At 46.6% G+C, this 26,199-nt stretch overlaps 1 protein-coding gene across 1 annotated transcript in view; it reads left to right on the forward strand.

The window, feature by feature from the left end:
* The first annotated feature begins 1,356 nt into the window (after positions 1–1,356).
* Positions 1,357–26,199, forward strand: part of LOC144108103 (uncharacterized) — a 35,691-nt gene continuing 10,848 nt past the window's right edge. The window contains exons 1-8 of the mRNA XM_077641385.1: positions 1,357–1,516; positions 6,564–6,861; positions 8,559–8,665; positions 10,258–10,431; positions 11,443–11,570; positions 15,625–15,739; positions 20,660–20,936; positions 21,530–21,703. Of these exons, the coding sequence (XP_077497511.1) occupies positions 1,361–1,516; positions 6,564–6,861; positions 8,559–8,665; positions 10,258–10,431; positions 11,443–11,570; positions 15,625–15,739; positions 20,660–20,936; positions 21,530–21,703 (1,429 nt within the window). The 5' untranslated portion in view covers positions 1,357–1,360. The remainder of the gene's footprint in view (positions 1,517–6,563; positions 6,862–8,558; positions 8,666–10,257; positions 10,432–11,442; positions 11,571–15,624; positions 15,740–20,659; positions 20,937–21,529; positions 21,704–26,199) is intronic.

A 26,199-nucleotide genomic window follows, 5' to 3' on the forward strand; every position in this document is an offset into this window, starting at 1 on the left:
TTTACTTCGAAACCATTTATATTTGGCATCTTTCGACTTGTAATTTGCTTGTCGAACTATTATATTTAAGGATCATGGTACCTACATCTGTTTCTGTAATTTTATTGCCAGGTGCCGTCACCGTTGTCAACCATGTCAATTAATAAGTCCACGCAGTACATTGGAACACGTAACTTCTAAATTTCGGGCAATCAGACCGCCAGATATAAGTACAGGCGGTGTATGACCTCTCCCATGATGACCAGTCCGACAATCCCTCTTCCTAAACTAAACAACCTAAAGGGAGTTCCACAATTGGAAGGAACAAAAATATTTGTTGATGAACTTAATTTTGCTGTACTAAAGAAAACCTGGAAGTCTAGGTTTACTATACGGAAAGGAAGTTGCAAAGAAGGAAACAGTAAGGTTAAGATCTTTCGTACTGGTTATAATTATGTCATGTATTGTGTTTCGCATTCATTGTACTTACAAGGACTACCGCGTCAGATTCTGCGGTCTAGGATTGTAACTTTAGGCAGCGACATTAAGAGTCGTGTCAGGTTTTTTTTCTTTTGTAGTTGACAGTGATTTTTAAAGCAAATCAGCGTCGGAAATCAGTTGCCATGGAAGCTTGCAGCGGCAAACCGGAATCCTCCTTTTGGATACTGAGCTGACAGCAATAACACTGCAGGCGTCGACAATATTGTACGCAGACGATCATGAAAGAATGTTGGCGTTAGCTTCACAAACCTGTATATTTGCCTGTGAGATGCCTAGTGGCTGAAATTTAAGGAAAAAAATTTCTGTGCCTGTCCAAAGGTTGCTAAAATTCATGGCTGTATTAGACAGGCTTTACTTAAGTCAGCGGAAGCTGGTCATTTACTCTGTCCATCCGACCGGTTGTTTTGCAAAATGTACTTACACTAATTCTCATGTGCAAGGTAAGGAACCGGTAAATAAAATTTGCGACCGATCAGTTACCCTTATTCCCCCAAAGAAAAGAACAATTCTACGGATGTAATTTATAACGCTCGATTATTGCGGGTGTTCTGACGGTGGCAATAATATGGACTTCTCGGGACCTTCACACTTTCGCTAGTTAAGTGTTTTCATCCACAGCTTTGCTGCAAGCTACGCCTAGGAAGCGATGAGCACAGAGACTGGAAACTAAACTTCGATACTTTGCTACAGAGCGCCAGTTCTTGTATTGAACACCAAAGAACATGATTCCTCGCACTTGTCCAGAACAAACCCAGAATTCTGGACTCTATTCTTATAATCTTACAACATTGTTACATAGTTCTGACCGGACAGCTGCGGTCGTTTCGCCTTTAAATATTTCTTTTCAATGTTTCCCAGGCCTACTGTTGGTGACATCACAATGAGCGGGATGTTCGTGTTTACGGCCGTTCTGCTGCTTTTCTTAAGCACTGCCGCGTCAGTGCAACTCGACACTTCGGATGGAGGCTACACGGAACTGCGGGTATCCATCAGCAACAGCGTGACTCCTGACGAGTCCATCATTGGTAACATCAAAGTAAGCTTTTATTTTCTCTCCCCCTTCCCCATGGCATGTCGGAGCTTTTTTTTTTTTTACGGCGCATTGGTTTTGGCATTGCTCTAAACAGCGAACAGAATAAGTGTCGTGTGCCGGTAAAAGGCAGAATTCATTGTCAGAGGGGCCTCAGATGAAGACGATAAAGTGGTTTTACGCGAGAACACCATCCCTTACACGCAGAGATAGTGATGATCCCAAAACCAAGCAAAAAGTTGCTGCTCGAAAATCTCAGACCGATATCCGTAACATCGTGCCTAGGCAAACTATACGAAAGGATAATAACGAGACGCCTTCAATACCTTATGGAAGACAACGAGCTATACCCCCACAGCAAGTTTGGCTTTAAAGCAAATTATCAACATAAAACGTGCTACCCCAAATCACAGACGAGTTTTTCACTAACGTCGCGACACGAGGAGAGCACGTAATCATCGCGCAAGACATGAAAGGGCGTTCGACAACGTCAGCAATGAAGCAATATTAACGGGCCTAAATAACGTTGATTGCGGCAAGAAAATATGCTGGTATGTCAAGGCTTTTCTAACAAACCTAACAGCAACGATAGGAATCGGTGAAATTCGCTCCGAGCGTTTCCACACGCCCAATAAAGGAACGCCGCAGGGATCAGTAATCTCCCCCATCCTCTTCAACATGTCGATGATTGGCTTAGCAAAGCAGTTCTAAAACATAGAAGGCGTACGGCACGCAATATATGTCGACGACATCACAGTGTGGGTCAAGGAGGGCTCGCTCGGTGAGGAAGAGGGAAAGCTAGAGGAAGCAGCCGCATGCGTAGAGAACTACGTCAGAGATAGAGGCCTTGCCTGCTCAACAGAAAAGTCAGAACTCTTAAGAATCTGGAGAAGCAGACAAAAGTCACAAAGTACCGGATGAGGAGGAACTCAGGACAAACGTCTATCTAGAAGAACAACCAATACCGTAAAAAACGGTGATTGGAATACAAGGAATGTCGATCCAATCGAACCAAAGATGCACACACACTCTAAACTTAATCAAAGCTTCGGCGACGCCAGTGGCCCGCATGATAACTAGGGTCTCTAGAAGGAGGCAAGGCATGCGGGAAGTTGACACTTTAATATTCGTCAGCAGCCTCGTAGTAAACAAAATAACATAAAGGCTCCCATACTACAACTGTACTGAGGGAGAAATGATTCAATCAGACACAGTAATAAGGAAAGCATATAAGACAGCACTCCACCTACCGCAAGAAACCTCAACGTAAAGACTCCTAGCCCTTTGTTTGCATAACACTTTTGAAGAGCTGAGAGAAGCCCAACATGCGGCGCAGATACGAAGGCTAAAACAAACCGAAGCGCGGATAGCGCTCCACAAATGATTCGGCTACGAAGGTGCTCTACAAGAAAGAAAAAGAACAGAGCGAATACCTGACGAATATCGCAACACACTCAGGAGAGTCCCGATACCGAAAACATGGATCCGAACCTGCATGAAGGACTCAGACAAGCTAGGTCAATATATGTTCAACAAATCCCAGGCGAAAAAGAAAACACTCTGCATAGAGACTGGGCTGAGTAGAGGAGAGATACTCGAGAAACCAGAAACAGTATGATACACCATCCCTTCGTGCCTCAGTTTCTTGCAAGTTTACCGTAATATCGTGGAGATACTGTTCTCTTTTTGGTGACGGTGATGGAAGTGAACTCTTTCGGACCTCCTGTGGAGCCCCGTGGCTCAGCCGCTGCTGACCAGAGGATGCGTCGCAGCCTCACGACTGATTCAAGCAGCCAGGACACTGCGTTGTGCTCTGTTGTTGGCGATGACTCTTAACCTGACGACGGCTTTATCCGAGTCGTTAGCAAGAAGGCAAAACGGAGACTGCATTAAGGTGAGGACTCTTCGGTGTCGAGTGAGTCCCTAATCACCCCGAAGCGAGTAAAATCGGCACATACTGCTCTAATTGTGCCAGAGACCCCCACCGACAATATTAACCACATCAACAGGCAAGCCACGTTCAGGTTCCTAGAGGCTCGTTCCCGGGGTCAATCAAAGACGTGAGGGTGAATCGTTATGGGAATGATTTGCCATTGATGTTTCGGAACGTATCGTGCTTGAAAGTTTGAGCATCATCTAAATGGTCGGCGGCATCAGTGTCCGTTCATGGCATGTCCTCCAGGGCAGCTGCGCTACGGCAGGCACCATTTTCGACGTCGAAATTGCCGTTGTCAAGATCGGTGAATTCGTGCCTGGGGAGTGTTGCTACAAAACCAACGTGAACTCGCATGAGTCATTGGGATGAAACGCAGCTGTGAGGTCTGGCGTTCACGGAAGCAGCGGTGACAGTGGCGGCGTCAGGTGGCCGATTCTGTCCTCTGGTCGCCGGACGGAGTGGTGCTTGCAACGGTCACACTTGGCATCTCGACTGAGTTCCCGCGTTTCGTACCACAGGCGGCGGATTACAAGGTCGTTAATGCACCTGCTGGGAAAGGTCTGGACATTACTTTTCCACCGTGACACCAAACCCTCCACAATGGTGAAGATCGCACCCCAGTGTTCGATCCGTCTTTGTCCCTGTCCACCTGCTGGGAATCGGCCTGCCATTCTTTTCTCACGAAGGCAATGACCTTGTAGCTGTGGTGACAACAGCACGACAGTGATCGAGGACTTTGTTTTCAACTTTCTATCGACCGAGCTGCGAGAAAGCCATCAGAACCGCCACCTGCCCCGGGCGGCACCACCAGTGTCTTCATCTGTTCACTTAGTAAGGTGTGGGTGCGGGCTAGTTGGTGGAATAAGGTTAGGAGAATGATGTCCAAACAAGTGTATCGATGTAAGACGAAAAGCGCGAAAAAAAAGGTACGCAAAGAAAGACAAAGAGTTGGAAGCTAGCGCTTGTCCTTATTCTTTTTCTGCGTCCGTGTGTTCTTTTCCCGCTTTTCGTCTTACATCTGTTCACTTGATTGGACATCATTCTCCTAACCTTATTCCACAGTCAGGGATCTGGGTAATGCTAAGGCTATTTAACAGGGTGCTGGTTAGTTATCGACACACTCCTTTCTCGACTGTAAATATGTAAAAATAAACTACGGTACAGTTTGCTTCTTAACGGAGTCCGACATCGTCCTTCGGAGCCGGGACCTGCGGAAATGAACGAGTCAGAACTCGCAAGGACCCCTCCGTCTACGACACTGGCGGAAGGGGTGGGATTGAGGCGCAGCCGCCAACACCATATGCGACTAACCTGAAAATTTTATTTCGAGGAGCTACCGACTTCGGGTTACTATTGCAACCTCATATCCTTGGGGAGACAATGTGCATCACGTTGACTTTCCAAGGGGACTGCATTCCAATGTGCCCACTGCATTCTCCTTTATATTTCTTTCTTTTTATGGTCGTACAATGTTTTTTGCATTCTCGGCCACGCCGGCAGGGCATATGTTGTTCTTTAGTCCAAAGTAACCTCTGTATTCTCAGCCACACAAAGGCGATGCTTGCCTGGCGGAAGTCCAAAAGAGCCATTTCCCGCGGCGGTCATTACTGAGCCTGAAAGGAGCGAGCGACACAAGAAATGACAAGACACGATTCCACTCCCAGAGGGGACGCTGCTAAGTTGCGGCGAAGTCGTCAATCACGTAAAAGGTCTTCTAGAAGTGTAGTGGCCATTGAGAAGGATGGTCCAGGAATTCGTGCAACTTGTCCTCGCCCTCTGCATACCTCCCTAAACAACGGGGGCCATGTGAGTAGTGATGCAGGGACGGTTGTCGCAGACGGGTCTTGGCCGGAGCCACCCACGCCCACCGTGAACGAACAGGTATTGCGCATTCAAAGTACCTAGTCTGTCGCTAATCAAGCACAAGGACCAACTCTGGTCCAAGGTCGGGATCGGCAGGTTATTTGGCTGTCGCTCCCCAAATAGTGCACATCCTTAGTGATGAAACAGTCGTACGCACCTAGTGGGCTGAGCCTGCTGTTGTTTGAACCCTAGCTCTGGCACCAGTGCAAGTTCGACACGTGCAGGTAATTGCAAAGCTGAGGACTTTCCTCAACACCATGCGTGCGCTGCTTTACAGCGTTCACACGACAGCTGCACTAAAGGCACTACGGGTGTGGATATGCTCAATCTAGTCGCTGCAGCTTTCCAGTAGCTGGCACAATGGAGCCTCCAGTCAGCCTCATCGTTCCGACAAGTCGGGATATATCACTTAGTCATCTACATTATAAACCGCAACAGCAAGCAGCCTTTCTTCCCAGTGGAACGTCTGCGCTGCGTTACGGCGCAGTGCTGAGCAATGAAAGGTGGTGAACGTGTTTTATTGAGGTCGAAGCGCTCGACAACCTTCATGGTGTGCAGGCTACGGTTGCGGCACCCTCCGACTTTCAGTGCATTGTTTGATGTTCTTGCTACGGACCGCATTTCTTTACTTTATCTTGTCCTTTTATGCCCCTTTTATCCATTTCCCCCATTGCAAAGTAGTCAACTGGAACACCCTTGCAGTTAACCTCCCTGCGCTTCCTCTATCATTCCTTTCTCTCTCTCAGAGAAGCGTTCTACGTCGGTTCTCGTGTTTCCGTTCTAGCGCGCTTTTTTTAGTCAGGAAGCTCTCCGTTATTGAAATTATTTGTTTATTCGTGTTTAGTTCTTTTTGGCATTCTCGTTTCGCGTCAAGGCGTGATGCGTTCATGTTTTCATAAAAATACTATTAATCGGATAGCATTCGATGTCCCGATAACGAGAAGAGGCGACCTCCGCCCATGCATATCACGGGGGCAGGTCCACCATGTCAACCTGTGCACAGCTCCTCTGTATTCAGCCTCCCGAAGTCAACGTGACTAGCGGGTTGTAACGTCCTCAAGAATATTGGTGCAGGTAATGTGTTACAAGCCAGGCAACCTACGATAAAAAGCGAGTGATAGATAAAAAGGAGCAGCGATAAGGATTAAGCAGAGGCAGGTGCACATGCCTCGCCCCAATAAAGCGAAACACACTAAGAGACTATATGCTTGTGGCGCAATGAGTGCAGATTGTGCGAACGATGAAAATGTGCAGGCACTGTTCCGATCGTCAACAGAGTTCCTTCACAAGGCTACCAATGGACGAGTGTACTTCAAACACGTCATCATCGAGGTTCCCAAGACGTGGCCGAAGAGAAATAGCTCCTGGGCACCGTCGTCCAGCGCCTCCGAAAAGAGCGACGTGCTTATCGACATGCCCACGCCGCCGTACGAAGACAGGCCGTTCACAACACAGCTGAAGCCGTGCGGCGAGCCGGGGGAGTTCATCCACCTCACTCCCGGATTTCTGGCCACATTTACCAACTCTACGGCTAAGAGGTTTATTAACCCAGGTAAATGAAGTTGTTTTCTGCACGATAATTTCGCTTTAAGTTCTTTACGGCGATAGCTTTTATTACCGAGGAAGACCAGCGGAAGCACGTATGATCGCCTTCGCAGCATCCGGGGCTTGCGAGAGGGACAGGTTTGAAGAAGGAAGAGTGAAAACGACGTTACCATGGTGGTAGGGAGAAAGGGGAAAGAGTCTGCAGAGAAAACAATAAGGCAAGAGCAGAATATGCTCCTACGGATCTGGCAAGGAGGCATTTAGAACAGATGGCAAAAGTGGCTATATCAGGGTGCTTCCCTATCCCCTTAACCACCTTGGTAAGAGGGATAGGCAAAAGTGGGGCGCCAGTACTTGTGCGCAGAGTGCAACCCCCCCGCCAAGAGCTCTAACCAAGAGTCCGCCTACTGCCTAGGTTGAGTGTTCTGGCATGCGTATTGGCGCCCCTCTATTTCCCTTCTTCCATTAACTATCCCTCTATTCTAAAGCTCCCTACGACCTTGAGACCGTCGGGATTTAAGGAACACGAGGATGGAGAAAGGTTCGCGCATTGTGCGGGTCTGCCTTTGTCGCGTTGGCCTTGGCCAGCGTACAGCTCTGCTGACAGGAGGCGGGTCGCCGATGCGTTTCTCGTGGCGCGCTCTTGTGTTCGTGCAGTTGGACAGAGTAGGAAGCTGCTGTCGGGATACAGCCGTCATGCCGCCGGAACGAGTGCTACACTGCGAGGAACAGTTCGCTTGCAAACGGGCTGGAAAAAAAAGAAGCGCTGGGCGGAGCAAACAGAACAGCAGAAAACGGCGAATTGATGCGCGGACCGATGTGGCGAAAGGAACGGTGAAGTTGCCGAGACAGAGTGCGACGCGCCACTCAATATAAAGCACAACGGAAAGTAGCTGGAAAGCACGAGGCTGCTGCAGCGGGTGCAATGCCCCACCGTGAAATATTTCGAATAGTGCTACAGGATGTGTGCTATGAGAGTGTGCAGCACAGCCTGCAGGCCATCAGGTGTCGTCTCTTTTACTGTCCAGAATACGGCAAGGAAGCGAGAATTTTTCTCATGAAGAAAACTTGTTAAAAATTGGCTTATGCAAGGGGACCTGATTAATCCCAGCTGATTACTGGCCATGCTAATTAATGGCGCCACAGGTATCCGTGACGCATGCGCACGCATTGCGTAATGACGGAAACTCTCCAGGGACTGCCGCCCCACTCGCAGCCGCTTGCCTCGTTCAGCAGTTGCCACAAGGATTGCGCGCGCGCCTATCGGACTGCAGTGCAGAACTTCCTCCGGGCCTACGCTGGCTTTTAGCATCAAGAGACAATAACGACGCTGTTGTTGACGCATGCGCAGCACCCGTGGCCGTGCAGCACGTAGGCACCAGGGGCGCGTGAACCGACAGTTTCGCCGATGTAGTAGTAGTATTAGTGCCTACTGTAAAATAAAAACAAAAAGGAAGGTAAAAGATTTTTGCTAACCCCTGCATATGCCATGACTACGGCGGCGGCACCTGAGTTTTGGCAGCGGAAATAAAGGAGAGCGGGCCGTTTGAAGAAGTGAATTGAAAGAGGTAACACCGGCATTAGTTTAGGTTCGGCTCTGTCTTCTGCTCTATTCTGGCACCAAGGCCACCCGCGGCGCAGACAGCGGGATGCTAAAGGCATTTCACGTTTAAAAGTGCGTTTAATAAAGACCCACCTTCCCAGCGTACGTGTTCGTGCACGAGTGGGCCCACTTCAGGTACGGCGTGTTTGACGACTACGGCAGCCTCAACGACAGCAGATACCCCCTGACCTTCTGCTACAACAACACGGTGAGCCACACGGGAAACATTGCACGACACGAGAAAAGATGGGAGGGATGGACAGTTTCCGGCAGAGAGTTTTAAAAAAAACACATTACAAGGAGATATTAAGAGTATCTAGAAAATAACTATGCATATACAAGGAGACAGTGCGGTCTACCAAGAGTCGAAATAAAAACCCAATGTTCTGTGACGTACTCCGTTCTTTAATTCTTGAAAGGCGGCTGAAATTGCCCGCACCTAGCAGGCAGCAGACGGCCATTTTTCTCCGTGGCTTGACTTAGGCGTTTTACGTATGTGAAGAGCAGAGGTCCCTAGTGTATGTTCATGATTTCTTTTGCGAAGGACGAAGCTAATCCCTAAGAGTTGCATCTAGGTTTTGGTGCTCGAATGGCGCCTTCATTATTACGAACCTTGAATGTTACGAACCGAACCAGACAAACTTTATTTAAAGATGATCGCGTTCACAACAACTATAGAGCACTTGAGACTCAGCCTAAACATTTAGTAGCCAACGCTTAGACCTTGCTAACACCTGCTGCATGTTACAGGTCGTAGTGCGGCTGGAATTTCAGCCCTCGATGGCACATTTGATGATGTGGGCGTGCAGGTTTCGTCGGTTGTCACAACCATCGCTTCGTGTTTCGGATCGCAAGCCAGGGATAAGTTTTAACGCCGTAAATAAAACCCAACGACGCTTAGAGAAGTCCTGTCTAACAAAAGCTTTAAAGCTCTCTAGCGTTTCTATAGCATATACAGGAGCATTAGTCGTTCGCTTGAAGCACCGCAATCTGTATTAGCGGATCAAGAGGTTTGCAAGAGTTTCAAGAGCACCGGGGCGTCGGGCCTCGTGGGCACTGTGGCGTCGGCCCTCGTGGCCGCCACTCAAGGAGCGAGAATTTTTGCATCCATAGCTCCCTATAATGACTCAGTTTGAGTGCTTCTAGTACCCTTTAGCAGCAACGGTGATGAAAAGTGCACTTGGCAAGTTTTCTTGCAACGTTTTCTCGAGACGTGAGTCAGGGGAAAAAAAGCTTGTGACATGAAGCAACGCATAATGCCTTGAGAAAGGGCGTTCGAATCTACTCTATGGAATGCAAATATAGTCTATATGAAAAGAATCATTTCTAATCCCTCTTAGCTTTAACGCTAGCAGCAGCACAGGGCGTATTCAGGTTACTGCTGATGATAATGATGATGGCAGTCCAGCTGGCAAGCTCGAAATGGGGTCGTTGATAACGGCCACGAAAACAGTTCACGGATGTTTAGTCGCAGTGAAGAACGAGTTCAGTTGTAAGTCAGATCAGTAAAACTTAATAGAATATATGGCATAGCCATAAACGCGGGATATCAATTGTGTGGGTTGAATGCAATCTAATGAAAATAAACCCTGCCAACAATCGAAAGAGTTTAGCGGACTATTTGGCCATGTAGCCGTTCTAACGAAATCAGTATCAGCAGAGCTGTACATTATTTTGTTGATGGCTAATAAGGGGAATAGCAAAAAGACCCACAACACCAATGTTTTTATTTGCATTGAATCGTTGACGTACCAGATGTGCTCATCACTTCGTATATGTGCGCGCGAATTGTTTCCTCAGGTACGGCTGAACGCCTGCTCGAGCCGAATTGTCTTCAGCCCGAGAACCGCAGAAGGAAGACTGTGCTCAATTAACAAAAAGTGCCGCTTACATCGCAACTGCAAAGTCATCATCATGCAGTTGGAACATGACCCCATCCAGTCTTCCATCATGTTTATGCCCTACTTCACCAATGTAAGACGTATTCGCTTACTCTGGTGAAGAAGTGCGGGATCACCCGGACGGTTTGAAGGGGCTGAAAGTTAACAAAAGCTGGTTTAGTGTGTGAAGCAGAGCAAGCCAGGGGCCAGCGGCTAAGAGGCCTACTGGTTAACCATTTAATAAAACTATTCGGACGGCTAGTTGGTGATTGATTTTTCTTTTCTTGAAATTAAACATCACTGCATATTTAGACGAATACACCGCCCCGTCCTGTCATGCCTTTATGTGTATTCGTCTAAATATGCAGTGCCTGTTACTTTCAAGAAAAGGGTGATTATGATGTCAAAACATACATATAGTACCAGGCGGTAGGTCTGCCATTCTTGTTGCATTTATTCGGGATCGAACTGCAGTTTGTTCCAGGCAACCTGTATTATGACAGTGAAATGAACTCCCGCCCGAATTCATATATTAGTGATATTAGTGAAGCCCAAGGCGCAGGAATGCGTTTTTAGTCATTAAATTCGCCTATTGCCTCGAGGGATGGGACGTCTCCGGACGGAGGACTTTCCAATGGCTGGAAGGAAAGTTAGACGTGTAAAAACTAAGAGCACAGCAGATGTTTCTTACCAGACTGGAAGTGACGTCAGCACGACAGAAATTGTGGCACTTCCGCTAAAGGCACCAAAAGCTGCTTACTCATAATGGAATTAGGTGTCTGTTTGTACTTTCTTATTGATGGCATGCCAGTGATACAAAATACTGTATCGATTCCTGAGGGAGTCTGGCCTGCCTGATAAATTGTGAATATGCCACACGCACCTCCTTAGCCTCTTGCTCTTTTACATGTTAACCTACCTACATTTCTTTCCGTGTTTGTCTTTATCTCTCGGCTATTATCGCTTACAGCTGTTAAATAAATAAGGTTCAATTCCGCTGCCCGAGTCCTCGAGGCCATAAAGTTCTACCTGCTCCTCCTCCTCCTCTCCTTTGAAACATCGCACCCCACGCTGCTGTGCATCAACGCATTCTCCGCGGTTGCAGGTTAGCCAGTTCAGTGACAGCCGGAAAGGACCCTGCCCCCACATCCCGTACGCCCCGAACAAGCAGAACCAGTACTGCAATCAACGCTCGACTTGGGATGTTATCAGCAAACACGATGACTTCAAGAAGTGAGTGGGATAGTCCTAGCAGCTGCAGCTTATAAGTAATATCACTGGGACTTGTCGTAGTAGTGAACTATTTGAATGATAGCAATAATATCCTCACCTGCTTCCAACATTCCCACCGTAATTCAGAAAGAGCCAGGATGGGTTATTCCTATAAAAAAGAAAAACTTATTTATAATGTTTATATCTTTGCTTGGATTAAAATCAATGTTTTTAATTATAAAAGTCACCCAGGTGTAAAACTTACTGAACACACGTTTCAGAGCTTTAAACAAGTTCAAATAGACTGAGAAATGTTTAAATGACAGCATCACCTAGAGGAGAAATAAAGAGTTTCCGAATTCATTCGTGCACTAAATTACCGCATGGCTTGTTTCCCAATAGAATAAGTTTTTGTGCGCTTTGGGTTTAACGACCGAGTGTGCTGGCGTTGCCGCCTGTTCGCTATGTTGTCAAAGAATTTTCTTGAGCTTTTAATAGTTTTTATAATTTAATAGCTTTTAACACATATTTATAATTAATAGTTTTAATAGCTTTTAATAATTTTAATAGTGTGCGAAGAAATAGCTTCAGAATATTTTTTTTCTTTTCTACAGACTAGTTTGTGGTTGAGAAATACCTACATGCTTTGGTGTACAAAAGCCAATACCTGGAGTAAACGACAAAGCATCTTAAAAACATGGTAGGGAGAGTAGGGTTATTTCTAAACTACTGCGGTGACAACTCGGCATGTAAGACATTCGTGGCGATTCGAAAACGAAACGAATGAAGGGAGACACGGGGACTCATGGCCGGAACAGCGCAAGTTCACATCGTGTTGACAGTCAGCAAGTAAGCTGATTAACAAAACAAAGCTATAGTGTAAAACAGCCTCAAGGGAAGACAAGGCTGTTAAATTGCACTCCTGGAGTGTAACTGACTAACACAAATGATTGAAAAATGTATGAGCGCAAAGATTCGCACAAAGATCCCCAGGTGGTCGAAATTATTCCGGAGCCCTCCACAAGGGCACATCTTTCTTCCTTTGTTCTCTCAGTCCCTCTTTTGTCCCTTTCCTTAGGGCGGCGACTACTGATCCGGAGTTTCCGGGTTCGAACCCGACCGCGGCGGCTGCGTTTTTATGGAGGAAAAACGCTAAGGTGCCCGTGTGCTGTGCGATGTCAGTGCACGTTAAAGATCCCCAGGCGGTCGAAATTATTCCGGAGCCCTCCACAAGGGCACATCTTTCTTCCTTTGTTCTCTCAGTCCCTCTTTTGTCCCTTTCCTTAGGGCGGCGACTACTGATCCGGAGTTTCCGGGTTCGAACCCGACCGCGGCGGCTGCGTTTTTATGGAGGAAAAACGCTAAGGTGCCCGTGTGCTGTGCGATGTCAGTGCACGTTAAAGATCCCCAGGCGGTCGAAATTATTCCGGAGCCCTCCGCTACGGCACCTCTCTCTTCCTTTCTTCTTTCACTCCTTCCTTTATCCCTTCCCTTACGGCGCGGTTCAGGTGTCCAAAGATATATGAGACAGATACTGCGCCATTTCCTTTCCCCAAAAACCAATTATTATTATTATTATTATTATTATTATTATATTATTATTATTATTATTATTATTATTATTATTAGGGTGGCGCAGTTTCGTTGGCGGCCAAGATGTGAGAGAGATACCGCGCAATTTCCTTTCCTTCAAAACAAATTCAATGTTTAATAACATACGGACTCCTGACCGAAGCAGTGCAACTTTAGACAATGTTGAGAATCAGCAAGTATTCTGATTAACAAAACAAAGCAGGCATAAACAGCCTCATGGGAAAACAAGACTTTTAAACTGCGTTCCTATAGTCGGATAAAACGTAAGTCTGCAGTGAAGCTCCGCCCACATTTAGCACCGGCGCACAATATTCCTCCACGATAAAACGTCATCTGTTTTCGAAACTTCTGGCTGGCGAGTAATACAGTACGCCGCAGACAAAGCTCAGAGTTAACCACTGCAGTTTTTTTAAGTTGTATCCTACTATAGTGTGCAACTAACAACAACAAAGAATTTGGAGAGTATATGAGCGCGTAGTTAAATACCGCTGGGAGCCACTTACACCACTAATTTAGTGCCTTCACTAAGACTTCTCGTCTGGAGACATTTGGCTGAAGCAAGGAACATCGAAACAAGTTTTAACATTGCTAGACTGGGACCTTAAATAGCATTAACAGCAATTCCGTCCTAATTGATCCTTAGTAAAAATCGCCTTTATGCCTCTTTCTTGAATTTTGATATTTATCCTGTTGCGAAAGACGTGTTTATTGGTCAAAAAATTCCTTTAGCATTTTCCTGACTATGACGTCTGCGCGCAAAGGACTGCATGAGCACAGTTTTAAAGGGATTTTGGAATGAATCACGATGTAACTGAGCCCAATTGTATTCGCATTCATAAAACTCTGTCGATGAACCGCAGTTTATTTACCAATATTGTGGTATGTCAAAAACTTTTGGGCCTTGTTTAGCTTGCTTTAAGTGAATAGCATGTTTGGCTTTTGAACGCGTTGATTGGTACAAAGATACATACCAAATTCCACGCATCCTCACTGTCATTTTAAGCTCATGACTTCGGCAATAAAAGGTGTTAGGGTTTTATCCTGCAGCTAAACCGAGCATTCGTGCGAAAGCGCGTGTTTAGCCTGCTTGGCTCAAGATTTTGCTTTGGTGGGTCGTCGGAACACCCGACGTTGATAATAGATTCTGGTTGAGCTCTGATCGGGGTTATAAGCTGGTCTGATCTGTTTGCGCCGCAGATGGAATTTGGTGAACAATGACGTGCAATGCACAGAGCGAGAGTGTGTCGCAGTTCCGCAAGAGGCGGGATTGGCTGCTGCGATAACGTAGCTCTATCGTCCTGTAGGAGGAGAAGCTGCATGAACACTGGCTATGATAAGATTTGATGAAGAGTCGTACCTTTGTTCATGACCTCCTGAAGCGACTCATTTTGAACACGGCATAGTGAGAGTATCTCATCGCACAGACCGTGGACACAACTGAGGCTCGACGTAAACGCCATCTTTCGCATACGCTGTAATAAACTCCGAACTCGTTCTGCGTGAAGTGCTGTGCATAGCAGGCATCGACACCACTGTAATGATTCTCCTGACACATGCCGACGCCTGACCTCACGCCTCTCTTCGAGCCCACCCTCGTGTTGATCGGTGGTTTCGCGACCACGGCATTGTCGAGCGACTTCCGCATCTCTTCTAGGCGCCCTTCTTACTCAGCCTTCGCTGCGCATCGATGCCACCCTCTCTGTGTACCTGCTGTAGGCGCTGTCGTTTCGCGCCTCCCGCTTCGGTGAAAATCGGCGGCACTTAGCGCCTGAACGTCGACGCTACTCGGTGGGTATGGTAGCCAGCCAGGGCGCGTCTCTTCGGACTCGGCTTTTTACTTAACTTCGGAATAGCAGCGCTGGGCCCAATGGACTGTCGCTCGGCGAGCAAGCACTTGCAAGCCGATGATCTGAACGGCCACATGTGAGCACGCGCGCCGCACGTGGCTTTCCGATTGGCCCAGCTGCTGTGAGCGCGCGGCACCGCAACGACTGGCCGCGCACTCGGCGAGTGAGCTCCATTAAGAGGTCGGATACAACACGAAATCTGAATGATATAGCTTAGTGAAGTTGTCTCGAATAAGACATAACCTACTTTTCCCCACCAACGCCATCGAGCGGCGTACGGCAAAGATCTCTCTAAGTAAATATTTCTTGGATCATGATCCCTTAAGTGGTTTGAAAATTCAGCGCTGATAAAAACAAATTTCTTTATTCAGCGATACCCGTTTCCTAGCACTACCTGCAGATATGCAATAAATATTCGCGGAAAGTTAAAAAAAGAGCCTGCAGTGCGAAAGAAACTACCAATTCAGACGCGAGTTCGATGGCTATTACAACCTATTTATTAAACGTGCCTAACAGAAATTTGCGGCTGTTTTTATTCTTTGGAGGTTAATGAATATAGAATCTGCACATAATATTGTGCGACCTGTGCAAGAGAACGAAGGAAAGAACGAATGCGAATTGTTTTCTTATTCCAGCCTGCCCATGCCGGACATGTCCAAGCGAATCGAGGTGACCTTCGACGAAGCACAGGAGGACGAAGACCTACAGCAGCGCGTGGCGCTTGAGCTGAACGTTTCAAGAAGCACGAGGGTGAGCAAAATCTTTTGGCGGTCATTGACCCTTTCAAAAACCTCGTGCATTCTCCCAAAGCAACTCGCTCTTTTTCTCTCTTAAACGTGAACCGAGAGGAAATTTTTCGTGCCGGGTTATTTCCTCGGAATGGTGCGTAAAGCACTAGCCATGCACTGAGATGTGAAATAAGGCTGCGCTTGGCAAACGATTTAGGATTAAATTTATTTCCATTGTGGCTTAGATTTCGCCAGACAAGCGGCATCTACGTCCGTCACAAGTAGAGGGTTTCACGCAAGACCATGAAGACTCACAGTGCAAAGCAGTTGTAGTAAACGTTCGTGGAGACTTCACCGACGCAAACGGGAGAACTCTGCGGGCGGAATCCGCACGTCCTCTGAAACGCTTTTAGTCACACATACGCGACGTACACAAAAAGCGATTATGTGGACGTATTCTGCTCAATATGTACTGCTAGCGTACGTTGAGCCGTGCCATCAGCGTCCAAATGTCTAGAAAAAATTTCTCAAAACTGGACAATTGTAAGATACTGTTATGAAAATATCGGAGCAAACGGTCCATTCTTCGGATACTATGCGAAATATTTCTTTCAAAGTGCTTCCATCCATAGCATAGAAAAGTACTGACTGCGCGAGAAAACCAATGAGGTACTCTTTTGAAAATAGCAAAAACGTTTATATAAAAAAAATATAAGACCGCCGTCGGGTGATCTCCGGGTATATTGATTGTTATAGAGAAATCTTGCATTTTATGAAGCAATTCCGTTCATCAAAGATTTCCCGCTCAAAAATGCTTTTGTTCAGAATTTGTGGGCATGTCTCGCCTCGTGACTCGTGTAACCGTTATCTGGCGTCATTCTGCGCCTATTTCGGCTGTGCTGCCGAAGCTCTCTCCCGCGTACACGTTCGTGCAGCGTGTCTTGCAAAGTGCCTCAACCTCCAACGTACACTCCTAGTCCTCCAACGATGCGCTTCGTCCAAAACAGCTGCAGGTCCGTGCGGTGCGTGCGGATCCTGAACACTATTTCATTTCTTAAAAGCGCACTGCAATGTCCGTCCCCCTCAACTGCATCTCGCGTGCCTTCCTCGGCGGGTTTGCATTCCTTTACGGGTCGCAACGAAGCCAATTCGGCATGTTCTGAATATCAATACACGGAGCTGCCGAACGCCACCTATCAGCGGCTTTCGGCTGTCGTCTTGCATTTAAAGCTATTTCTTGTTAGACATCATGCAAGATCATCGCGCGCAGAGCCCTCTACGCGTGCAAGCCACACTCGCAAGATACGAAATCCCACCTACGTCCAAGAGACCCACGTAGACCCGTTGCGCACTGCCCTTGCGAACTCCTAACTCGTAAGAGTTCCACGCGCACAAAGCCTTTTTGGTACGCGTGAGTAAAACTGTTCAATAGCTGTTCATTCACTCACTTTCTTTCCGGCTGCTGGAACCGGCTATAGCGCCTGCATGGACAGGGAGCGATTATACTAGAGCTCTTGTACGCCTCACTTAGTATGAGCTCTACACGTGATGTAAAGCGACCGTTCCGCTGCTCTCACCACTGGCCTCCACTAGGTGGCTGGATGCCGCATTCCCGCTTTCCGACCTTATCCCTATCTGGAAAGGACGCGAGACACGACTGAGACACCTACAAAGACAATCCTTAACCCCTACTGATTATGTTTAATCACAAATGGTGTGTCCCTGCATGCCCGCACTGCGCTGACTGAACGCACACCACCCAAGGCCAAATTTTGTGGGAGCGCGCCAGCAAACCCCTCCAACGACACTTTTGCCAGCTCCCTTGATCGAAGAATGGGGCAAGCTCTTGGACAGTTCAAGAAAAACAACGCAACTGGCCTTCATCAAGCGACCTCAAGAGGTCACCCCCGATTTGAGGCAACCATGGATTCGTTCCAGCCCCAACTAATCTCTTTTATTTTGTGGCAGAAAAGTTGTAACCACCACAACCACCCGATGTGGGCCCTAGTGCAGCCGCCGGAAGTTTTGCGGCATGTCCCGGAAGTCCGGTGTCTGCTGTATGTTTCATTGCAGAAAGTCGCGTCTTTAGAACTTCCGTCTTTAGTTTTTCGCGTTGATCACATTGAAGATCTACGGTATAATTTCAAAGGAATAGGCAAGCTCAACGCACGAAATGTGAAGATTGTTTCGAAACCTTGTAATTTCCGACAAACTGAAGAAATGAAGAAATGAGTACGTGCATTGAACACAATGTTCTTATCTGTTTGTCTTCCAAGCGTAAAAAAGAAGTAGCGGAGTGACGATGAGGTTATGTAGTCTTAAAACCAAATTTTATTGTAGCAAAGAAAAACCGGTCGATGGCGCGGAAATTCTGACACTCGAAGAGCCACTCGTTTTAGAGCTGCCGCCGTTTCAGTTTACAGTCAGTGGCGGACGATGTGTCTTCTCAGCTATGGCAGGTTTGTTTATCTTCCAGACGTACTTTTAACCAAACTCCATAGCACAGTCCACGTTTCAGCAGCACAGCGTGAGAGAAACGACTCAGGAGAAATACGAAGGCTGCAAGGCGGGTGACACGCGCTGTTAGAAGTTGACTGCATTAAGCGTCACGAGTAAAAGCCCATTCACGCATGAGGGTATCATGTACGAAAGAGTACATGATACCCTCCGTCGAAAAAGCAGTGCCTTAAAAGCACAAGCTGATGGGCGAGTTGGTTATTCATAGTTTGATTCGAAGCAGCGCAAGGCCGAAAGCCAAAGAAGAGAGCCGAGAAACAAACATTGCCACATGTCCATAAATGAACAACCCGTAACAATGTCCTTTTGCAGGTAATTATTCCTGTTACCCAGACATGTTTTGCAAGTTGATTTAATCTGTGCCAATTTGGTCCTTCATGGATCAGAATACCGACCCCTTCCCCTCCCTCTTTTTCCCCGTTCCTTTTCTTTTGCACCCTTCCAAGACATAGCCCCTGATAAGCGGAGGATTTTCCAGATCCCTCAGTTGCGTCGCGCATAGAGCGTACATGCCTATTCATCGTCCTCGAAGTGCTGTGCTGTTTCTAACCTGTTCGCTCTCTTTCTACCCCTTACTAGGTTTGTATATCTGATCCTTGTGATAAACTTATTTTTATGTTTTTCTTCCTTGAACTCTAAGTGGCCACTTTATTGGGCACAACCTACATTACTATGCTTCGTGCTTCGCCGCCAGCTAGTCCTACGTCCAGGGTCCCCGCGGAGTCCCTAAAAAAGCTAATGCATGGCCTGCTAGCCGATCTCTGCTCCCACTCTTCAACTGGTGGATGCCGTCTCGTGCAAACCCTCTGCCAAACCGTGTTCCACACACCCTTGTTGTTTCTTCCACGTGCAAACCTTTATCCAGGCTTGACTTCCTAATTTCCCTATTTTCAATCGCCACATCCCTGTCAACCTCTACGCACCGTTTGAGCCTGCAGTGTCCACCCCTCAATCAGCCGTTGCTGTCCTATTGCTTTTCTATCGTGAACTTTTTCAGCTAATCTTTCCACCACATGCGCAGCGTCACTCTTCAGTCCCGCTGCTACGATTACCACGGTAACTGCCACAATCTGCGACAGTTTACTTTTCGTATCGCTGTGCATCGCCTTAATTGTCCTCTCTTTGAGGATTGCGACTGGTAGTCGCCTGCCTCTTTTTACCTGCTTTATAATAGAGGGTGTTTCATCTAAGACTTTACACAAATTTTAAAAATCGGCTTAATGATTTGGAAGAAGGCTTTTTGGATTTACCATTCTCAGTGGTGTACTACATCAAGAAACAAATAGTACGCGCTAGTTAGCAGGCTAATTAACTAATATTCAACAGTTAAATTTCTAACTATTGAAGTTAGACTCCTGAATTACATAAAATAATATCCCTATCTGTTTTTAGAATTTCAAAAAGGCAGATACCCTCAGCGCTTTGGCTCAACAAATTTTCAATACTTCGACGAGTAACCTGAACTAAAGAAGTTGCTTTGCCCGCAAGCTTTTCAAAAGCGCGTGTATTCTGACGCGATGTAGCCAAAATTTCTCGCGTCACAGCGCCGATAGTAACTGCTTTTTTGAATTTCTAGAAACGTGTAGCCTACATACGGTAGGCTACACGCGTCTCAAAAATTAAGAAGCATAAGAGAAATAGTTGAGTTAATCATTCAACATTAGTTAACCAGCCTGCTATCTTGCACGTCTTAGCTTTATTATAAGGTACTGTACTGCTCACAATGCTATGTCGATAAAATCGCTCTCCTAACTGAAAAAGTCTATATTTCAATATAATAGTTCAATAATAATAAAAACAACCGCTAAATAATTTATAATTGAATATAATTGAACATAATTGACAACGTTTATGTTTTGGGATTAATCAGCGTAACGATGACTGTAACATGTGGTTGGTGTTTAGGTCACATAAGGCATAAAAAATCGGCTATGTAATTCTTCACGGGTCATTTTTTGTATTTCTAGATCTTGGAAGAGGCCGGATTAAATGTTAGAGTGATTTAAAACTACATATCTGTAATTATTTATCAGTTTTTCTTGTTTATAATGTAACCAAAACAAACTTGCCGTCACAGTCTTCGTTCGGTCGATGAAACCGAAACCGAAACAATATGAGAAAAAAAATTGCAATTGTAAAATACTTTGGCAAATACCACCCGGTAATTCGTGTACTCTAATGTACAACGCATCATTTGACAGGTGAAAACGCGCAATGAAATTAAGTGTATATATCTTTAAATCAATCTTGGGACAAGTATCCAGCCTTTAGAGCTCTCTTGTCGTTACACCACTTCTGCTAGTCCGCGAAGTCACCTTGCAAGTGCTGGTGCAAGCGCGTAGCTGCTTCCTGAATGCACTGAAAGGCGGCTGTCTAGTGGCTGAGCATTACCAAGGCTCACTGACACTTTTTTCCTGCCCACAAGGTTGGAAACAGGACACCTCATATGACGAGTCTCACCTCGACCCCAGTGAAGATCAGCGTCCGGGTGGAGTCCGAACCCAGAGCAAAAGACTACGAGCCGATACTAGTCACCTGCAAGATGCCCTACTTGATCGTGGACAAGTCCGACCGAGCGGTCGTCTTCGCCAAGGTCACCAAGGGTACGAAGTCGGTTCTAGACGCCGTCGTCCTCGCCAGAGTTTACCGCCCGGAGAAGGATCCTCTGCCGATAAAGTTCCCACTTCATGACGACGGAGAATGTAAGAGCCAGTGCTAGGTGTGGTAATAGACATTCGGCCCTCTTCCGCAGTCTAACACTATCAAACAAATGTTGTGCTCGGACGTTCTCCAGAGTCTTTTTGTCTCCCTTGTTTGTGGTGAGCAACACAAGAAATCTGAACGGTTTACCAAACACCTGAACCTACCCTAAATCAAGACCTCCAGGGGAATATCTTACTACCGAAGCATTAAAAGCGCGATTAAGAGTGAATGTCGGACTGTTGAATTTGTTCTTTTGATGTTCAGCGTTTCTGTTAATAGTCTAATGATAATTGATTATGGAAAGCTGGAGGACCACATGACGCGGATTTTTCACGTAACCATGGTCAGTGAATCTTCTGATCCATTAAAAACACACTGTTACGGGTGTTGCATTAGTGTTTCCTGCGCTGGTCTCTTTCCGCCTCTCTTCTTCTTTTTTTTCATTTCCCTTTTGCTCTCTGCCTTCTTTTTCTTCAACTCTCTCGCTATCTCTCCCTCCATCTTTCGTCCGCTGTCTCTCTTTCTTTCAATCCTACTTCCTTCCGCTCTCTCGCTTTCTTTCATCATGTGCCTTTCCTGAACTTTTTTCCAGACCCCGATAATAAAAAAAATGATGGATGGTACGGCGGCTTCTTCGTCGACTTCATAGGCAAGGGACGATACACCGTCATGGTGGAAGTCTCTAACCAGAAATCCACTCGCCTGGCCTACGCGTTGAGTGGCTCGGATTCCTTCCTCACTACGTCATTTCTTCATGCGACGACGGGTGAGTTTCCATGTACTCGGCCCATTTACCTCTCAGGCAATCGCAGAACCACCAAGCGCACTAATTATAAGAAAAAGAACGCGCTTATGAGTAAAGGCAATGGAGAATCGCCGTCATGCGAGCACAATGCGATTACGAGCGAATGCCGATATTAGTGATGTTCGAATACAAAGGTGGGGGGGGAGGGGGGAATTGGGACTACAAGGGGGAGGGGGGTAATGTAACGCCGCTTTTTCCTTCAACTATATTCATTCCTTATTCCCCACCTCGACGAAAGGCTGGTTACAATAATAGCAGGGGAGTGTCGCTGATTGAGCTAAAGTCGAGTGGCGGGAACATTCAAAATAGATTTGGATTAAATTCGCCTCGTTATGATGGTCATGTCGTCGTTAGTAAGCGTGCAGAATGGCAGGGGTGTCCAAACGTGACCAGTGTCGAGGCGTGTTTGATTTTCCCTGTTTTATAAATGAATTTGATTAACAGGAATCTTTTCAGTCACAATTCTTGATTCGCAGTAACACTGACGATTCTGCAGCCTGTCAGCGGCATACGTAGTAGGTGTGTGCGCAAGAGTGCGCAGTTGCAGTGGGTGCCTGGGTTGCGATGACGCACCTGTGCACATGTAAAAATCAAAGTGGAATAATACCGCGATATCGCCAACTGCCAAATGGGCTGTTACTAATGCAGCTCGTGAAATTTTTTTGAAGGCACAATTTTGTAACAGGTAATTTGAGTTTGATGTCTTCGGGCGGTTGAATGCATCGCGGAGGCTCAGAGGTTTTCGTGTTCGGCTTCTGATCCCAAGATGGCCAAATCGAACCTCGGCCGAAGCGGCTGCATTTCGAAGGAGGCAAAATGCGTAAAGGCCTGTGTACTGTGCGGTGTGACGGCGTGTTAAAAAACCCCACGTGGCATAATTTATTATTTTACCCTCCACTGCGACTTCGCTGATATCAACCATGTGTCGCATTAGGGCGTAAATTCCTACGTACCCGCAACAATTATTTCGTTGCATTCGTGCCTTCTTGCTTACGTACCTGCAGCGCCCCTCACATACCCATTCTGGTGCAGCTGCTATGGCATTCATGAACTTGCCATAAACTCCACTTTCATGAAACACATACCGCAAAACTTCTCCGAATGCAAATGAGTGACTTTAGGTCGAAGAAGGTCACTGCACATTGCGTAGAGATTCCCACCAAAGTTTTCTGAACGAAGAAAGCACGAAGAAGTTCAATGTCCCAGTGCCTTACTTTAGGTATGTCCTGCAAATCAGGTGTGCATTATGCTGACCGCATAAGAGGAAGACACGCTTTCCAATTCTTGGTTTCAATCTCTGGCAGTAAAACATTTAAGCTTCTTTGTAATAATAATTATATTTCCGTTACCGGACGTTGGTGGAGGGGGAGGGAAAAGCAATTAACGCCTGACAATGTTTCCACTCCTTTCACAGCAAATGAGCAGTCCCATGCTACCGCGCTTCTATCACGATTTCAAAAAAGAATGTAACAAAAATAAACAGGCAAAGTTGACTTGATCGTAAGCAACAGAAAACTGTTCGCTGAGGAAAAGATACATCAAGACAACAACAATAATGGCATCTGAAACCGCGTTTCTAAAACACTTAGCATGGTCTTGTGGTAGAGCACCCACCTCGCATTCGGCAGATGCTGGGTTCGATCCGCCGTGCCGCCGGGGACCAACGGGTTTTCTTATTGAGTGCAAGGTTTCCTCCGGCCTGGTGCTCAGCTCTTCTGGGGTGAGACGCTTGGGAAATATATCTTGGAGCAAATCGTTCCCTTGACGGACCAGAGATAAGTTCCGCGCTCAAGCAACAATACATCCGCCTAGTGCGGTAGAAGCTCATCTTGCGGCTTGATGGTGGTGCATGGTTGGTGCATGATTTTGAAAAAAAAAACATGCACCAGCTTGACCCCAAGAGGGTATTACTGCATTGGAGCGTTTACACATGCATCTTGAAAACTCTAAGGATGGAAAATTGCCGGAATAAAGAAGTCTAGGAGGTTTGTGTAGCTAATGCTTTCTGCTTATATTTGTGTCAGATAGCATTATTAAGTACGAAAGGAGGTTGAAATGAAACCATTTTGATCCGGGGTGTGTTTTCGTGAGCGGTAATAGCCAGCATAGGTGGTAAACGCCTCGAAATATACAATGAATTTGCTCAGTGTTGGCTAAGTCCGATATATTGCCTGTGCATTTTCGCTGCTCTATCTTAAAGTTGTGCAGCAGTCAATAAGCATGAATATTTTAAACGATGATTAGCTTATTCCTGGAAAATAAATTTTTAGTGGAGTGTCTATTTGGCCGGTCATAAACAAATCTGAGAGCTCGTCTTTCAACAACAGCTGGTTTTTAGAGTTATGTGTGTAGAGTCGCCCTACATTAATGGACATGCAGTAGTTCAAATGTTAGTTAAACAGTGCATAATAAGACAAGTTTTACCTTTTGAGTGAGACCACTTCTGAAAAGTGTCATAAATCAAATGGCCTGGTGAAAATTTCTAACTTGGACTATTTGGTTCCAGTTAAAGTGGTTTAAGAACTAAACATTTTGACAGATTTGCCTGTCTGGTTGGGTTTGATGACTTAATAAACTGTACATCCCCAACCAAACATTTTAAATTTAGCCCAACGTTTCGAATCCAACTCGGCTCCTTCACCAGTGGTGACTGAGGGCAGCAGCTAGCGCCATTTAAGTATGGGGGGGAGGAGGGGGTCAAAGGAACGACAGCTGTGAAGCGAAAGGCGTGGGAGAGGGGGATTTAGGCTGTTAGTCACGCTGGTGCACTGCAGGGAGGTAGTGATTGGCGACTTTTTTTTCGTTGCGTTGAAGAGTGAAGTCCCGGGGCATATACTGGAGGCAGGTTTCCTTTAGTGCTGTTGAAGTTGTTTGGGGTGGTTTGGATGTGCCAGGATTCCAGAAGGAGCCTTTGGTGGTAATTTGTTTCGGTTCGGAGGATGCGGGTGTCTTCGAAGTTGATTCTATGGTCGCCGTCCTCGGAATGTTCGGCTACTGAATTGCGCTCTCTTACGAATTTGCGGACGTCGTTCTTATGTTGCCGAATTCTTTCTTTGAAATTTTTGGTTTCGCCGATGTAGCTTGCGTCGCAGTCGGCGCATGGAATTTTGTAGACAATGCCTTGGGCTCTTTCTCTCGGCGTCCACTCTTTGGGAACAGGTAGGCAAAGCGCAGGAGTGTTTGTGGGCTTTTGCGCTACCTGGAGGCCCGCTTTTTTCAGGATTCGGGCGGTGGTTTCACTGACACCTTCGACATAAGGTAAAGTGACGTATTTCGGTGGTGGCGTTGGTCTTTGTGCGTTGATTTTTTAGCGAATGTTGTGATTTTGACGTAGAATTGTTTTTTAAATAAAGTCTTTTGGGCAACCGTTCCTGATGAGTTCTTTGAATATCGTGCGTTGTTCTTTTTTTCTGTCACGTTCTGTGCTGCAGTGTGTCTCAACTCTTCTGAAATCGCCTTCACCACTGATGCTTTAAGGACTGTCGGGTGGTTCGAATAGAATTGGATATACCGGCCTGAGTGAGTTGGTTTGCGGTATACAGAGAATTGAAGGGTACTGTGGTTTCGGGACACGAGGACGTCCAAAAACGGCAGGTAGTTTTCTTGTTCCACCTCTAGCGTGGACTGAATGCCAGGTTCTACGGAGTTTAAATGACGAAGGAAATTTTGAATCTGAGATCTTTTGATGAAGGCGAAGCAGTCGTCGACATACCTGAGGAAAATATTGGGTTTCGGGTAGAATGAGTTGAGGGCTCGTTGTTCGATGTGTTCAATAGTTAAATTGGCCGTGACGACAGAAATGGATGCTCCCACTGGTGTTCTTTAACTTGTCGGTATAATTCCCCGTTTGACGACAAGTATGTGTTTGATGGGCACAATTCCAAGAGGCGGCACACATCACTTACACTCAGCGGGGTTCGTGCGCTGAGAAGGGCGGAGCTGCGTTGACAAACGTCGGAAGTGTAGTCGGCTTTCGCTATAGAAAACGTAACAGTTCTGTGCCGCAGGTCAATAATAGCACCAATTTCACGGAGAAAATCTACGCCCAAAATCAGGTGACGAGAACAGTCGCGGAGAACCAGGCAGCTAACTATTAACGTCGAGTCGCTGATCTGGACTCTAGCCGTGCACTGCCCAAGTGGCCCCCCGTCGTCTGGATCTGCACACCAGAGCAAAGGGTTGTAACTTTCTTTAGAAGCGCTGCCAATTCGCCACTGATAATTGAAAACTCCGCTCCTGTGTTCACCAATGTGCTAATGCTGTGACCATCGAGAAGCACGGGTATGTCGAAGGAAAAGCGGTCCTTAAGTTCAGCTGCTGTCGTCGACGTCGTCAAAGCTCTATCATCGGATGTCTGCGTCGTCTGCATCGTCACGGGGTTTTTACAGCGTCGATATCCAGCGACCACGCCTCCGGAGGGCGCTGTCCTCAGTTTTCCAGGCGAGGGCTGGGCGAGC

Source organism: Amblyomma americanum, chromosome 10 (genome assembly GCF_052857255.1).
Source record: "Amblyomma americanum isolate KBUSLIRL-KWMA chromosome 10, ASM5285725v1, whole genome shotgun sequence".
Taxonomy (NCBI): domain Eukaryota; kingdom Metazoa; phylum Arthropoda; class Arachnida; order Ixodida; family Ixodidae; genus Amblyomma; species Amblyomma americanum.